At 33.1% G+C, this 16,783-nt stretch overlaps 1 protein-coding gene across 1 annotated transcript; it reads left to right on the forward strand.

Moving 5' to 3' along the window:
* Positions 1 to 10,238: 10,238 nt before the first annotated feature.
* On the forward strand, positions 10,239 to 13,401 carry LOC110408772 (transcription factor bHLH62). Its single transcript, XM_021417849.2, has 8 exons — positions 10,239 to 11,502; positions 11,603 to 11,842; positions 11,928 to 11,993; positions 12,120 to 12,188; positions 12,284 to 12,355; positions 12,475 to 12,702; positions 12,826 to 12,925; positions 12,999 to 13,401. The coding sequence occupies exons 1-8, from the start codon at positions 10,573 to 10,575 to the stop codon at positions 13,034 to 13,036; spliced, it is 1,743 nt and encodes a 580-aa protein (XP_021273524.1). The 5' UTR covers positions 10,239 to 10,572; the 3' UTR covers positions 13,037 to 13,401.
* The last annotated feature ends 3,382 nt before the right edge of the window (positions 13,402 to 16,783 follow it).

Raw genomic sequence — 16,783 nt, forward strand, 5'->3', positions numbered from 1 at the left:
TTAGCAAGTAAATAGAAAGTAAAGAATTGAATCCCATAGAAAATTGTACCAACTTTTACTGAGTACTAAAATTAACACAATTTAATTTTATTCAAACAACTGATTTTTAAAGCTAATGAAATTTAAATAAACTAAAACTAAGAATAAAATCGTAATTTAAATAGAATTAATCAATCAAACAGAACATAGAATTACAATATCTTCTTAACATTTCATTTGAATCTCTTTTACTCTCTCTTTACTTACAAGATAGTTCTAAGTTGTTAAATTAGAATTTTAATGTATTTATAAGTCTCCATCGAGGTTCTTATGAAAATATCTTTCTCAACCAATTTACTATATGTTTATGTAAATTACAATTAAGAAAGACTCATTAAGCTTTCTAATATTGGCTACATATAACATGCAAGTGGATGTTTACCTCACATGTCAATCAAATTGATCATCTCATGCAATTGATATTAAACATATACTATTTCATCTAAGGCTTATACTAAACTCTCTTTCTCAGTTCTATTTAGGTTATCCGATCAATCTAATTAGTGGCCAATCTAATCTAATGGCATGATTAGAAATGCCATTGGTCTTGAATGTGTTGTAAATCTCTAAGAAATTCACAATATGTGCATTAGGATCCTCATCAACAATCTCCTAAACTGAGCTGAAGTCTGAATCATCTTAATGATTGTTGGCTTGATCTTGAAGTTATTAGCTTGTATGGTAAGTCTTCGGATGTTAGAGTGAAAACCTTGCACAAGCGACACAACATATTCTTGTAAAAACTTGTTCTCTTCTTGTTGATCAGCCATTGTGTCGCGTTGAGTCGAAGCTTGTTGATTCTCCCTCTAAGTCTACAGAAGGTTTTGTTTTTCAAAAAAGAAAAGTCTACAAAAGGTTTTTTTGATTTCCAAATCAAAAGGAAAAATTTTCAAATTTTTGACTTTTTACATATAATGACTAGAAGTACCTAAAAAACAAAAGAAAAAGAAAGTTTGAATTAAGACTAAGATTGCTTGGTATTAATATTAACAGAAAATTTTGGTAAATAATGTCCCAACAATAGTGCCAAAAACTTGTTATCGAATTTACCACACAAGTGCATGTATTGTTAACAGGTAATATAATATAAAGTAGAGTATCAAATCTTACAAAGAATTGTTCCAACTTTTTCTAAGTATTAAAATTAACACAACTTAACTTATTAAAATAACCAACTTTTAAAGCTATTAAAAATTAAATAAATTAAAACTAAGAATAAGAATTGCAGTTTAAATAGAATTAATCAATTAAACAGAACCTAGAATTACAATATCCTCTCAACACTTCATCTAAATCTTTTACTCTCTTTTTACTTACTAGATGGTCCTTAAGTTATTAAGCTAGAATTCTAATGTATTTATAAATATCTATTGAGGTTCTTATAAAAATATCTATCGTAACTAATTTACTAAATGTATGCAAATTGTAATTAAGAAGGACTAATTAAGCTTAGATTCTAATATTGACTACATATGACATGCAAGTGTATGTCTACCTCACACGCAAATCAAATCAATCATCAAATGCGATTGATATTGAATATATGCTAGTTCATCCAAAGCTTATACTAAACTTTTCTCAATTCTGTTTAGGTTACCCTATCAATCTAATTTGTAGCCAATCAATCAAACGCATTAAGAATATAATTGACATAAACAACTTAAACACAATCAATCATAAGCAAAAAAAAGTATTAAAAATTCAAACTACATGCTGGGTTCAAATTCAATTCTAGAAAAGAAATTTAATTACTCATAATTACTAAAAACATCATCCATAAAAAGTTTAACCATCAATACAAAACAAAGGAAGTATAAAAAGAACTAAAGAAGAAAAGAAAAACTCAGATTTGTTAGGTCTTCGATCTTCGATCTTTAATCTTCAGAAGTTTTTCTTTGCTTTCTTGCTTTCTTGATAGCTTTTTTTCTATATAGAAAATTTAGCTTTATTGTTGCCTTCAATTGCTTTAGAAGGTTCTTTAAATAGGCCTTAGAATCTTACTCAAAACGAAATCTCAAAATTTATGCCTGTGAAAGTAATCGTGTCGATGCCACGACACCTTCTTCTTGAATCAATATATGGGGCCGCGTCCTCTCTGGCACCATGGCCTTGAGCTCACAAATTGCATTATGGAGCCTCCTCTTAGCATGGCATCGCGACGCCCTATTCTTCATGGCCACAACGCTAAAAGTTCTGCCTTACCTTGTTGTCTCTACTACTCTCCTTCAAATTATGATGTGATTTTCTCTTTCTTTTATGCTGAACTAGGTAAAATGGTAAGTACGAAAGTAGTAGCCCTATCCCTTAACTTTTCAATGACTTAAGAATCACGCCAATTAAACTTCTAGAATGAAAGTTATGCTTGAAACACTACATGTATGAGAGAAGCATGAACTTTTGCACACTTTTCTTCATCAATTAAACCCCTTTTCAAGTGCATGTCTACAAAAGCAACAAACTTAGTAATAACTAAACTTAATAGCAAATTGTCATAAAATAACTCAAATTAAATAGACCAAATAAGATTTACTAAAATAAGACAAATAACTAAAAATATCAAAATTTTAAAGTAAATCTTAAGAACTTGACTTATTTAATGCTCAAAATATAACAGAATAACTCTATGTAATAGAGTTATCACCTATGCACTCACATACACAAGCCTATGCACACTATTCTTGTTCTTTCCCATTTTAACACTTGAACAGTGGCTATCCTCCATTAAAGCTGGATTTGAGCATTTAAGTCCATTATTTTGGCCTTATAACATCATATAATCAAATCCTAAATGAATTTAACCTTGTTCTCCTTTGTAACTTTGAAGTAAAACACATAAATTGAGTTGATTGTGAGCCAAATTAAAAGCAAAACTCACGAGTATGAACCCTATAAACGTAGCACCTTCAATTGATGAAATCATTTGGTTTAACAAAGTTTTATGATGTTAATAACAATCTTTAGTTATCAAGAAACAGATCCCAAGATAATTTTACAAAAATTATATAAAATCATTTGAGTTCTTGATTTGAAAACTTTGAAACTTGCGACTCTTAGAAACACCGTTTCGTAAGCATGAATTCAACCAATTACAGAGATATAGTACGACTAAACTACCATATTACCGATAATGTATCATTAAATAAACATGCCCAAGATTATATTCGCATCATATACAATGAAATTATGAATTTAAACAGCATGATTGCATAAATTCGAAGCTTTGATTAATTCATTTTTTTTACATATATAAGCAATTAATCATCACAATAATTATATACTAGATTTCTAAGGATATATATTCATGTTTTACACGTAAAATTAGAGATGAAGATTTTTAGGATTTTAAATCCAAACTATGGTTGCTCTTAAATCATATTGAAATTTTTATGTACAATAAAATACTCTTAATTTGAGATCCATCATAGCAGAAATTTAAAATACATAAAAATGTAGCTAAGGTTTTATCCATAGCTCTGGTAGTAGAAACATCATGCTCACACTATTAACTTCCGGAATTCAATACATTACTTCTCCCTTTTTATAACTTTCTAGTAGGTGAGAAATTAAACATATAAAACAGAAGAGGAGACTTAACCTTTTTTTTTATAATTAGTGAATCCTTAATCCCACCCATCATAAAGTTTAAAATCTTTCACACAAGCATACACTATTAAGCTGAGATAGAAGATTGGAAGTAATTAAACCCATTATTAGGTCATATTATATGAACTTCAGTATTATCTCATTATCCAGACTAAATTAATTTAAGCTGTTTTTTTAATTTTTGATAAATATAAAAAATAAATTATGTAATTCCACACTTTAATTAGACGAAATAATTTGACAATAATCAGTAATTGCAGGCGTGTCCATTGTTGTAGCAATGGAATCACAAATGATGGAAAATTTACTGACACGAAGAAACCAATAAAATACCGTTTCATAAATTTACTTTGATTTTTCGTATAAATGAGAACGTCGCGTTTGATCGTGGATAGATACTGCCTGTGAGAAACAGGAGATTAAAGGGCATACACTACGGAAAATCTAAGCCGTAATGGCATCCAGCTTTGTGACCCAATATAAATATATGGAGCCCGGGACTCCGTAGTTGGAAACAGACTTGGAGCTTTTGCTTCCACAAATTTCTTGCTTCCACAAGTGTCTTTCCTGTATAATATTAATTGCTTCCGTTATATCTAGGTGCAAGCTGAAACCCACCCGGCCACAGTGTTTGGATGATGCAGATAGATGTAGGCTGCAGGATACGGTGATTTGAAAATCTTGGCAAAGAAAAGTTGAAGAAGCAGAACAAGGTAGCATTTGATAGGACGGTGAGAGTTGCCTGGTCAGCCATGCCACGGACACAAGTAATGAAGTGGCACGCAGTAGTGGTTGAATGTTGACCAGAATTCAAAACCACGCATGCATTTACTACTTGACAAATATGTCCCCAACACGTATTTTTCTTTTAATTTCCGCACGTTTGTTTCCTTATTTTTTTAACAATGACGAAATCTCCTTGAAATTTGTTTTCAAGGATTGGATCGCTTACTGATAAAATGGCGAAAATTAGGTAGGGTTCTATAAAGCAAATTTATGTTCATTAAATTTTAACGATTGTGAAATCTTTTAAAAATATATATATCAAGTGTTTGTTTGCTTCATGATACATAAAATGGCAAAATTAAGCTAAACAGAATTCACAAATAGATTTAGAAGAAATTACATGGGAAAACACACATCAATCAAATATGGTAATCTTCAAAAAAGAAGAACAAACCGTCGGGAATGATTCCCTTCATTGAAGCATGTGTGATCAGTTCTTTCATTATAGGTATTTTCCAGATATGAATCAACTTCAGTTTGAAACATGTGCGGAGCCACTTGGGAATAAGCACTGCATATGGCACCTATATCCTTTCATAAATGATTTTCCAGGTTGAGGGATAAATGATTGCAAATTTCTCTTCTCAAGCTCTTCTGAAGTCGAAAGAGATAGCATCCTGCTTCTGTACGAAGATCATAAATGAAGGAGTGCGGCTCACGAGGGTTAGCAAAACCTCATTGATGATTCCTTTGAATCAAAAATAAATTAATTTCGTTCAAGAAAGAGACCAGTAACCAATATTTATGCAAATGCCGGGTCAGCCATGGAATTTTTTTCCTTTGAAAAAGAATTTATGGATGATCAAATAATCAAATTAAAGTCCTCCCCCCCAAAGAAAAAGAAAAGGAGGAATTTTTGCAGCTTGCACAAGTACCATACGTATAATAAATATGTTTTGGCTCCACTTGATAACTAAAAATAACAAAATAAATGAATATTAAACTCCATCCATCTTTAGTATACCTACATACCTAACAAACTATATATTGGATAAAATGCTATTTTTTTTTTCCTTTTGGGGTTTATCCATTCATAGGTCATAATTTCATTTTTGTTATTCAACAACATAAGTGTCCAGGAGTGATGGATCTGCCAAATAGGCAGAGATGAGCATAGTCTATATTGTAGAATTTCAAATTCATCTCCCCATACGAAAAAGAACAAAATATACAGGAAATCAAGGTTACAATTTTTGTAGTTTTTGCATGTACAAGCTTAGAATTTTGAAGCAAGTATGGAGCAGGTTTTGTGGGCTACGGCTCCACGTTTCAATCGATTTAATAATTACCAATTCTTGAAGATTCATCAAGTTGAAGTAGAGTAAAAATTGTTGGCTTCTGCATGAAAATAATCAACCCCTTGACTTTCCGGGGTCGTATTGTGAGAAAAATTAAGCTTTAAAGTTGTTTAAATCTTTGAGCACTTGAAACTGGGATATTATGTATATAGACATCTATCTCAGATAACAAATAGTTGAATGTTTGCTATCTCGAATAAGACTAAAGTTTTATGATGCGCATGCGGGTGCACATAATTATCACCGTTGTTTATTTGTCAAGACAGTGTTGAGTGGGCGCCTCGAATCCACCTTTAACATTTAATGTTATTCACTAATATTTTGCTACGTTTAAGTTTAGCCATCCAAGTTTGTAATTGTGCATTTGTTTTTGGGGACTAGTTTGCATTAATTGTGCATCCACAGTAACTCCTCCTTTCTGTAACTACTCATATTTAATTCTAGAATCAATACACGAATTGTTTACTAACATTAAACTTAGCTCCTTAAAGTTGAAGGTAACTATCTATAAATGTAAGTTCAACTGTTCAAGGACCATAACCTCATTTTTTAGCATTTTTTATTTTTTTTCTTTTTTTCTTTTTGAAAATGATTTGTAATTACTATTGAAACAAGTTTTCAATCACATTAAGTACAACTGAGAAAAAAAAAAGGAAATTAAAGAATCATAAATGGGTCAAGCTTCTACTCTTTAGACTGTCAACAAAAACCTGCCCTAATTAATTGACAAAGCTATTAGTAGGGACACTGCTCTTTAATTATATAGTCGCCATGCATTTTTCACCTGTATCTTTTATGAGGATCTAAATCCATCTAGTTTACTCATAATAATGCTAATTAAGCAGTTAATGATGTAGTGCAGAAAGAAAATATGACAGCTAGAAGTTATACTTTAGTCATAGACATCATTTGTAGTTATCGGGATTAATTAGAGAAAAAGATTGTCTTAATTATGACTTATTGACTCATTGATCAGCTATTGTCAATAACAAATCATACTACTTTGCTTGTGATGGACTAGAAGTAATCAAGAGATCAATGACAACTGTACAGGAAAATCACGGAATAAGGTCTCCAAGTTCGTTGGATTGATTAAATGATGATCCCTAATTAGTTCATCATATTCCATTTCGTTATGAACAATTTTAATAATATGATGGATTAATCATAGTAATAACAATTCAATAGTATGCTGTAAGGCATTATCCTTTGCCAATAATGATAGCACACTACATTAATAATTAATTTGCTAATTAATGATGAGTCAATTAATTTTACATAAACTATATAATGATCAACAAACTTTCTAAAAACTATAAGATTGTGTTTGTGGGTCGATTTTGTTTTTGTTGCACTGATACAATCGTGTATGTATGTATGTATGTATATGTGTGTGTATAAAAGAGTGTATACATGTATGTATATGTGTACAATAATCTTAACTTTAAAAAGATGAAGAATATCAGGATTAATAGTGAGTTTTTCATATAAATAATCTCATCGACTCTATGATAATTGATAAGTAGAGTATAAATGATAACATAAAATTTAATTAATAACAATAATAATTATGATTTTACTTTTAATTCGTAGTCTAGTAGGTTGGTATATAGTAGCTACAAGGCAAAAAGAAGAGAGATCGACCAAGACAAAAGAGAGAGAACTTATAATTGGTTTTTGCCAGTTTGGTTAAGAATTAAGATTCTTACAATATGCTGTCCAAACCCCACGATGAAAGCAGCTAATAATTAGGGAGTAGTTACAAGAAAGCCAAAGGAAAGACAAACGATTTCTTTTATTTTTGATTTTTTAACCCTTTGGCAATTGCTGTTCGTCTACTCGACAAGATCCATCTCCTCAATAAGCCAAAACCTCTGTCTTCAGCAATAGAATTAGGATGTCAAACATTGTTAATGCAAGAAATTCCTCTGTTTCCTACCATCTGGATCCACTTTTGGATTTAACCTCAAAGCTTCCAAAATCAAATGCTTTGTTTTATGGATGCCAATTTAGTTAACAACTAAGCATACAGAATAAAATCATGTCATGTTTGTTTTTTTTTTTATTTTTTGTCCAAAAGATTGTGGGTATAGACTATGCTGAATTTCATGTTGCTTATATGAATAAATTAGCCAACAATTATGGGTTTACAAAAGTTTTCAAGTTAAATTCAAGTAGGTTTATGTTATTTTTTTATTATTATTTTACCTATTGGGATAATAAAATAATCTTAAAACTCCCAACATTTAAGCATTAGAATTCCAAATTATTTGAATGTATGATTGGTGATGTTGTAAAGTAATGTACTATGAATCAAAAAAATTTAACTAATGTGGCCGGTACATCTATCTATTTTATATATATGATTATAACTTACAAATTACAACTCAAAATCTTCCCCATGCTTGAATAATTAAATTCAAGTGGTTCATGGTACTGCCGTGGTCCTTTCTTAGAACACAAATAAGGGTGTCTATGAGTTGGTATTCAGCGTAGGATCTTTAATATTAATTATAAATTTATCCATTACTGCAATTGATAATCAATAATGCATTCTAAATTTGGACTTACTTATAACAATTATAGAGCTTCTAAGATAAGTGAAAAAGTAGGCTTTCGAATGGATCTAATATAACATTATGTTTTTAATTTTTTTAAAAAATAAATTTAATCAGACCTAATATTTCTTAATAATAGCAAGATAGATAATATTAAAGTATTTATCTGTATTAGAATTACTTTTAGATCAAACATATTATAAGTTTATGGCTTTAATATACGTTTAGACATGAGGTTTATATATGGTGGGATCTACGTAGCATCTGGATTAGAAGAAAGTATTTTGAAAATAGTAAGGCATGAAGGATATATGTGTTGCTTTATCTCAAGTAAATTCTTAGAGGCAATGGACCACATCGTCTTCTTTGACCCAGCCAAGTTAAAGCATTGTCATCAATAACCCTTTATGCATTTGACATTAAATAAAGTGTTTTATGGAATTGCAAATATCCAGCATTCTCATCATGAAGTTACCAATTTACCAAGCCAAATCTGATGGGGTAATAAAATTGTACGAAATTTTCTTCTTCCATGTCTTAAGGCTAAGAAACAGCTATAAATAATGTATTGGAAGCTGTGCTTCTCTTGTATTTCGCAGAAAGTGAGTTAAGTAATTCAACAATTTTTTTTATTTCTTTTTTAGTTAATTCTTTAATCATCTTGTTATGTGAACCCGACCAAAGCCGAGTTAACCGGCAAAGTGGGAATTTAATGCAATGATTGACTTAGCCCAAACATGAAGAATTTATTTTTTATAATTTTTAAAACTTAATTTTTTTTGTTCTATTTGTGGTGCTGAGATGTGAGAAAGAAGTGATTGGTAAAATTAAGTGGCAAAGTAAAAGACTTTTACTATTTATTTAATTTACTCTTGACTTTTAACCAAAAAGAACTCCTCTATGGACTCCAATGATTGTCAAATACAAAACTACTTAACTTGTTTCACCCAAAAGAAAAATTGAAATTTAGTATCCACGTACCAAATAAAGAAAGTACAGCAGTTTTAGGTTGACCAGAGATGGGATGGTACAATGCACGCTGGGTTGATGCCCTACTGATTCACAGCCAACGCAACAACATTTGCCTTATCTCCAAGGCCAAGGGGGATTAATGCGTGTGGGAATTGGGCTTTGATATCCCATGAACCGGTGCCAAAACTTTGTGTTCCTTGGTTTAGTTTTTCAAGCTTTAGTTAACCGCAACCGGTGATGTTGCTGTGCATTGTTTACGATGAAATCATGCCGTGTCGGTTTTAACCAATCACCATATCCCATTCGCTTCATTTCCTCCTTTCTTTGAAATTGCCTCAACAAGTCAAATTTTTCAAAAAAAAATATTCAAAATTTCTCATAAATGCCATTCTTGCTTACTTACATCACTTTTCGCTAATGAAAATAAAAAAAAGAAACAAAAGATTACGATTTGACAAATAACAACTGTACAATTTGACTAACAGAAAACGACCCAAGAAATGTAAATATCATCGAATACGATTTTGCCTAAAAGCACAGGATTCGTTTTTAATGTTGACATGAAATAATTAATTAAAATGTTATACCCATAAATTTTATTTGTATTTTTTTTTTTTTTGGAAAAAATGACACCCAATTGTATTAGTAGAAATGAATCCCAACCCTAGCAACATATCTGGCTTCTGGCTAGCTTTCTTAAGTGAAAAACCCATGGAGGACTTCCAAGAGGATTCATAAATCATAGGTTGGAGAGACTTGAGAATTTCAAGAGAGGGAAGGACATTTTGGTGCTTTGACGTTCAAGGCCCGGCAACACCGTCCCTTCTCCGCCTTTTACGGGGGAAAGAACAAGAAAAGAATTGCTTAATATTACTAGTACTAACACACGCCATTATAAAAAGAAAGGGAAAATATATACTTATTGCACAAAGAAAAGGGCAAAAAATTAAAAATTAAAAAAGGTCAAACAATAACTTTTCTTTTACATCTATATAACTCCATTGCAGCCCAACCCAAACCTTCCCCTTTCCCCCTTCTCTCTCTCTCTCTCTCTTGCTTTGCCTTATTGCTTAGCCTTCCTTCACCCAACTTATCTTCTCCCCTTCCTTTTCCACTGCCCGCCTTCTTTCGCTAACCTCTCTTGTACACAAATGCAATCATTTTGATCCCACAATTCATTCATTTCCACTCAAATTTCAACTCTTCTCTTTTGGTTGAAAGCAATATAAAGCATCCAAAGTTAAATATCAAACTGGGACTTCTTATTAAACTGCTAATTCTTGATCTGGATTTTCACATTGAACTAACTTTCTTCGATGGAGAACCAGTTTTTCCTTAATGCAGGAATCCCACCACCCGCACGGCCATTGCACTTTGGACCCTCTTTATCGTCGCCAATGCCAGCTTGGCAGTCCCTATCTTCAGCCATGGAAATTCAGGCGACAGAGATGAATTGTTCCCCTGGTCAGTCTCAAGATTGTTTCCTGAATCCCCACTGGGAAAAGTCAACAGATTACGGCCTACAGTTTGACTCAGCCCTGAGTTCAATGGTGTCTTCTCCAGCAGCGTCAAATTCCAATATCTCCAATGAGAGCTTCATGATCAGGGAATTGATAGGCAAATTGGGGAGCATTGGTAACTCCGGTGAGATCTCCCCACATTCTCAGCCATTGTTGGCTTCTTACCTCAATGGACCCAACAGTACCAACACCTCCTGTTATAGCACCCCTTTGAATTCTCCTCCTAAACTAAACTTGCCAATGATGGATAGTTTGGTTAAAGAGAAGCTTCCCAGTTTGGGAAAATCAATGGGATTGAATTCCAGTGTGGCAGAATTCTCAGCTGATCCTGGATTTGCAGAGAGGGCAGCTAAATTCTCCTGTTTTGGAAGCAGGAGTTTCAATGGTCGGACTAGTCAGCTCGGACTCAACAACAATAATGAAATTGTGGCTTACAGATCTAATCCATTGAGAGCAGATACCAAGCTACCGCGTGTTTCAAGTAGTCCTTCTCTAAAGGCAATGGGATCTCAAGTTGGCGGTGCTCAAGGGGCCAACAAGAATTCTCCACTGCAGGACCGATCAGAATTAGCCAATTCTCAAGAGGAATCAACCGTTTCCGAACAGAATCCCAATGGCGACCCTGGCTTGAAAGCTTCAAAAGGTTTGACTTCAAGGAAAAGAAAGGCGGTTCCCAAAGCAAAAACAAAGGAAACTTCTGCATCCCCATCAGCAAATGCTGCAAAGGTATAGAATTGAAAGAGTTGTGACTTTAAACTGTCAAAATTCCAGCCGTAGATTTATAGAGAATTTCTTCTTTTAACAGTCAGTAATTATCCATATCCAGGTGCATGAACCAAACGAAGAATCAAACGAGAAGCGATGCAAGTCTACAGAAGGCAATGGAAATGAACATGACTCTGTTAAAGCAGAGGAAGAAGCAAAAGGAAACAATGGAAATGCAGGGGATGAGAAACAGAACAAGACAAATAATAATAACACAAAGCCTCCTGAACCTCCAAAGGATTATATTCATGTTAGAGCAAGAAGGGGTCAAGCCACTGACAGCCATAGTTTAGCTGAAAGAGTGAGAATTATAATTCACTTTTCTGAAACTCATGACCAGCTGGCGTTCTTGCATTAACATTGGCTATATCTGTCACCTTTATCAGGTCCGTAGAGAGAAAATCAGTGAGAGAATGAAGCTCCTGCAAAATCTTGTTCCCGGCTGCAACAAGGTCTGGAATTTGTTCTAAATTTGGAAAACTATAAAAAAAAATAAATTAATTAAAGGAGCGGTTGGTTTAGGTGAAAATTATTGCTGAAATTCTTAAAATATAATGGTCTTGGATTTCAAATTGTAGGTCACTGGAAAAGCCCTTATGCTGGATGAAATTATAAACTACGTTCAATCATTGCAGCGACAAGTTGAGGTAGATTACCTTTAATTGATGAACGTGTGTGATCAATTTCTTGGGGTAGAAGTTTTCTTGACTAATGGTTATGATATTTCTTTTTTTATTGGCAGTTCCTCTCAATGAAGCTAGCTTCAGTGAATACCAGGCTGGATTTTAACGTGGATAGTTTAATGTCAAAGGATGTGAGGGTCTAAGCTCTTTTGCCAACAGCTTATTTATTTTCTTTTCTATGGAGAATAGTGTTTCAATTCTTTGAATTGGGATTACCTGTTTTGTTTGTTGTGTTTTTGTTCTTTTGCAGACATTTCAATCAAACGCTACTTTGCCACATCCAATATTCCCAATAGATTCCTCCTCGGCATCAGCCTTTTTTGGGCACCAGCCCCAGCAAAATCCAGCACTTCATAGCAATCTTTCCAATGGGACGACAATGACCCAATGTTCAGTGGACCCATTAGATACTGCAATATGCCCCAACCTTACCACGCATTTACCTCCAATCAACCAGTTTGCTCAAATTGTCCCTCAGGTAATTTCATTTTCAATAGTTTCCCTCCAAAAGAAAAATGTGAACCCAATGATTTTTTCCATCCTTTTCTTTCCATTTCACGGATCTAAACATCTACAACTTGCCTGTCTAAATTATGTTCAGTACCCAACTTTGTGTGAGGGTGACCTGCAAACCGTAGTTCAGATGGGGTATGGCCAGAATCCGAGCCAGGAAATGGCAATACAGTCAGAAAACCTGCAGGGTAAGAAAGTAATACTCCCTAACAGAGTTACTAATCCAGACTGTAATTAACTATGATTATTCTTGTAATGCAGGGTCAAATCAAGTATCCCACATGAAAGTTGAGCTCTGATAACCATTCTTTGGTCCTGAATTCTTAAAGGTCAAAAGGAGAGAACGGCTGCTGTATATACAAGGAATTTAATATGGACCAGTGCATGAACTACTAGTACCAGCCAATTATGGTTAGGTTTTAAAGAGGAGGATTCTTTCCCTTTTTCACCCTAATATTTTTATTTTATTTTTGGGTTTTGTCGATGATTTTGTCTTCTTCTAATTCTTTTTATGGAGTTTTCCTTTCAAAATTATCCACTGTAAAATTTGTGTACTCCTTCCCGGTGCAAAAATCTTAATAGCAAAAGCACCAACATTTGTAAGATATATATATATATATATTAATTAACGCTAATTAGATGGAAATAGTTTTCACTTTTCACCTGTCTGAGCAGCTTTTGTTTTCTACACTATTGGACATTCTACTTTATTAATTTGAAACACCATCTCAATTCAACAAGATTTCCCAAATTCTCTTGAAACTTTTGTATGGGGTCACATCAATTTTGAGCCTTGTTAGATCGCGTAATCTGGTGGATTTGATCCTTTTTAGTGTTAACCAGCTGTATTTGTTGGGGCAGGGGTACCTTTCTGCTCTTTCAAAAGTCTAATTAGAGTGATTAAGACATTGGTGATCTTGAGCTGGGGTCAACCCATGATTCTTGGCAATGTGCAGGGGAGGGCTCCTGTAATTTTCATAGATTAACCAAAAACAGAAGCTTCTGTCCCCTTTTTTCTTTTTTTTCTTTTTCACTGTGGCAGAAACCAAAATCATTTCATTCATTCAAGCACAATCAAAGGATTAGAAGTTATAACCACCCCTTTAATTATACTTTTTCCTTTTAATTAATACTATTTATCTGCATCAAAAGAATCCCAGGTTGGCAATGGTGAGATTCTGACTAGACCCAATGAATCATTGAGCTTTATAATCACACCTACTTTCAAAATTATTTTTTTTAATCAGAAGGAAGAAAAAAGTTATTATTGTAGTGGAGTTCAGGTATGGAAAGATGCCCATAAGAAAAAAAAATAAAAAAGGGTGGTGATTTTTTTAAAATTTATTTGAGGTTGTTGGTAAAAAAAAAAAAATTCCAGTTTCTGGGGCTCAGCAATAGATTTCTGGGGTTGCAGCCTTAAATTGTAATTATTTTATTCAAGGGTCTATTATTGGTCTGCAGATTAGGCTTTGTTTATTTACTAGAAAGATGCTTTGAATGTGGTGTTTTGTGTTGTAAAATAAAATAGCAACAGAGAGGTTCATGTGACAGTCTTGTCGCTAGAAAGCTTAGAAAAACCAATCATCTTGCGACGTGTCTAGGCCTTGAATTTTGTTAATCCTTAATCTCTTTTCTTATTTAATTTGGTTGTTTTTTATCGTGTTTCTTCAATGCTCTTTGATTCATCATTTTGGATTGATTCTGCTAAAAGGTTTCTGCTAAATTACTGTTAAAATGTCAGGAAAACGTAGGTACAGAACCTTGACAGGGGCTGCTGCATGATAAGCTTAGCTGGTAACCCCAAAACTTGAGTTCTTTTCAAAAGCTCAAGTGTCATTTCTTTCAATTTTCTGTGGTGTGACCTTTCATGAACCTTGCAAAGCACCCTTTTTCTCTAAGAAAGGAACTTTCTAATGCAAAAATAAAATCGATCGATGGCTGCATTGCTTCTTCTCTCTTTCTTCTTATAATTTTCAAGGAAAACAAAAAGGAAGAAAATTTGAGTGTAGCTATCACTAGTCAATGTTATTTATTGAGAAGAGAGAAAAAAAAAAAAGGGTTAATCTGTGTGAATGACTCGTAACAGCAATAAAAACGGGTCCATTTACATCCATTACAATTAAAGGGATAGATAAGCTCGTTTTCCAAAGATTGGATGTTCCGACGCTACTTCAACATTTTCATTGAAAATAAAAATGAAAGTGACATAAGAGATGATAGTATCAATTCTTTCTATCCCTTCAGCCCGAATTTGATTCATGAGCTCCCTCTTATCCAAGACTTTAGCCCCCCCTAATTGCCTAAGACAAAGGATAATTAAGAGGGTAGTGATTGTTTAGAACTAATAACCAACAATGAAGTAAATGCAACTATATGAATAAATACAAACGCAAAAGAATACACTACTGTTACATTTCTTTACTCTTCTTTTCCATAACCTTACACTGGTTTAAATTTTAGTTATAAGTGTTGAAAAGTTAACGAGCAAATTCAAACAAAACAAGGGCAATAAATTTTCCAAGAAAACTTATATCAAGAGGTATGGAGATGGTCACATCAGCATTTTCCAGGTTATAGGAAACGCAAAAACAAAGAGAAAGAGACCTGAGAGATGTTTGAGGAGTGTTTTGCATTGTTATCTGGTAGATGCTACCACTATTGTCTTTGTTTTTTGTCATCAGTGCTTGCTGCTATTGATTTCATAGATCCCTCCCTCTAATGCGTATAGCATTATGCCTCTATTGATCTGAGTTTTTGATAGGGAATTTCTTGGTAAGTAGTCTTAATCAAATCCTGAAATCCATGTGCAGGGCAGAACACCCCCCACCAAAAAAAAAAGGAAAATACCTGAAAAGAAAAGCCATCCGAGTCTCCACAACAGCAATAAAGAATGTTTTAGGGGTGGGAACTTGGAAATGAGATATTTTGTTAGGAACCCAATTGGTTGCTGTTGTAGGGCATAATATATATATATATTATATATGGGATGATTAGGGTAGGTGTCCCATTAACAAAGCTGTCACTATTCTATCACCCTCTCCTTTGCTTTTCACCCTTTGGAACCCCTTTTGGGGCTCTAATTTTAACTTTGGTTGGTGTTTTTTGTTGGGGAGGAAAAAACAGGGGTGTGAAGAAGAAACAACCCATCATTTGTTTCACCTACCATTGCATTATTTCATGCCCTCCAACTGTAAGCGTGTTTTTGTTTTTCTGCATTTCAAAGCTTCTTCCCATAAAAAACTCCCCCTTTTTCCCCTGCCCTTTTTTCTTTTTTTTGTGGGAAAGTTCTTAGTATTTGTGTTGCCATCATTAATTCGCACTTCACTTTCTTTCTTCCTTAATCGCTTGTAGATTGGTGGAAATCTTTTTGGCCTTGTTTGCTTGTCCTTTTTACAACTAGCACATCTTCAAATTTGTGTAAAATATAGACTAAATAGACAACAACAAAAAATATATATATTGATTTTTTGACCCAGACTATAAAACTGTAAAATATAATGAGGATTTGAATTCGAATAGTGATTTAAATTTGAATCATCTTATTAAATAGAACATGAACTGAATCAAAGAGGACAAATACCAACTGTTTAAAGTCAAATGTCCAGACACATGCTAAAGCAAAATTAGGCTTTTTTTTTTTTCAAACATATCTGATGAAGTGAGCTTTTGTTTTTTTCACGGGTTTCACTATTCATCTTAAAAGGCCCAGAAGGGAATGTTTGGGACAATTCAGCCTCAATTTACATCATGATCATCATAAAAATAAAAGGGAATCTTATTAGGACCAAAGTAGGCACCGAGAAGATTAAATTTGAGTGTTGTGTCAATATAAAATTTTATATATTTGTTTGTTATATTTCATAGTTTAAATCAAATTCTCAATTATTCTGTAACAAGAGACAATTCAGTAGTTCATATTTGAAAACTTTTACTGGCAAGTTTGACAAAAGAAAATGTGCTACTCATGTTTATAGACGAGAAATGATTAATTTCTTCTATTATTAACTAAAACCTTTTAACGATCAATCCCAAAAAAAAAAAAAAAA

This window comes from Theobroma umbraticum, unplaced genomic scaffold (assembly GCF_002168275.2).
Source record: "Theobroma umbraticum cultivar Fairchild unplaced genomic scaffold, ASM216827v3 scaffold_44.0, whole genome shotgun sequence".
In the NCBI taxonomy this organism is placed as follows: domain Eukaryota; kingdom Viridiplantae; phylum Streptophyta; class Magnoliopsida; order Malvales; family Malvaceae; genus Theobroma; species Theobroma umbraticum.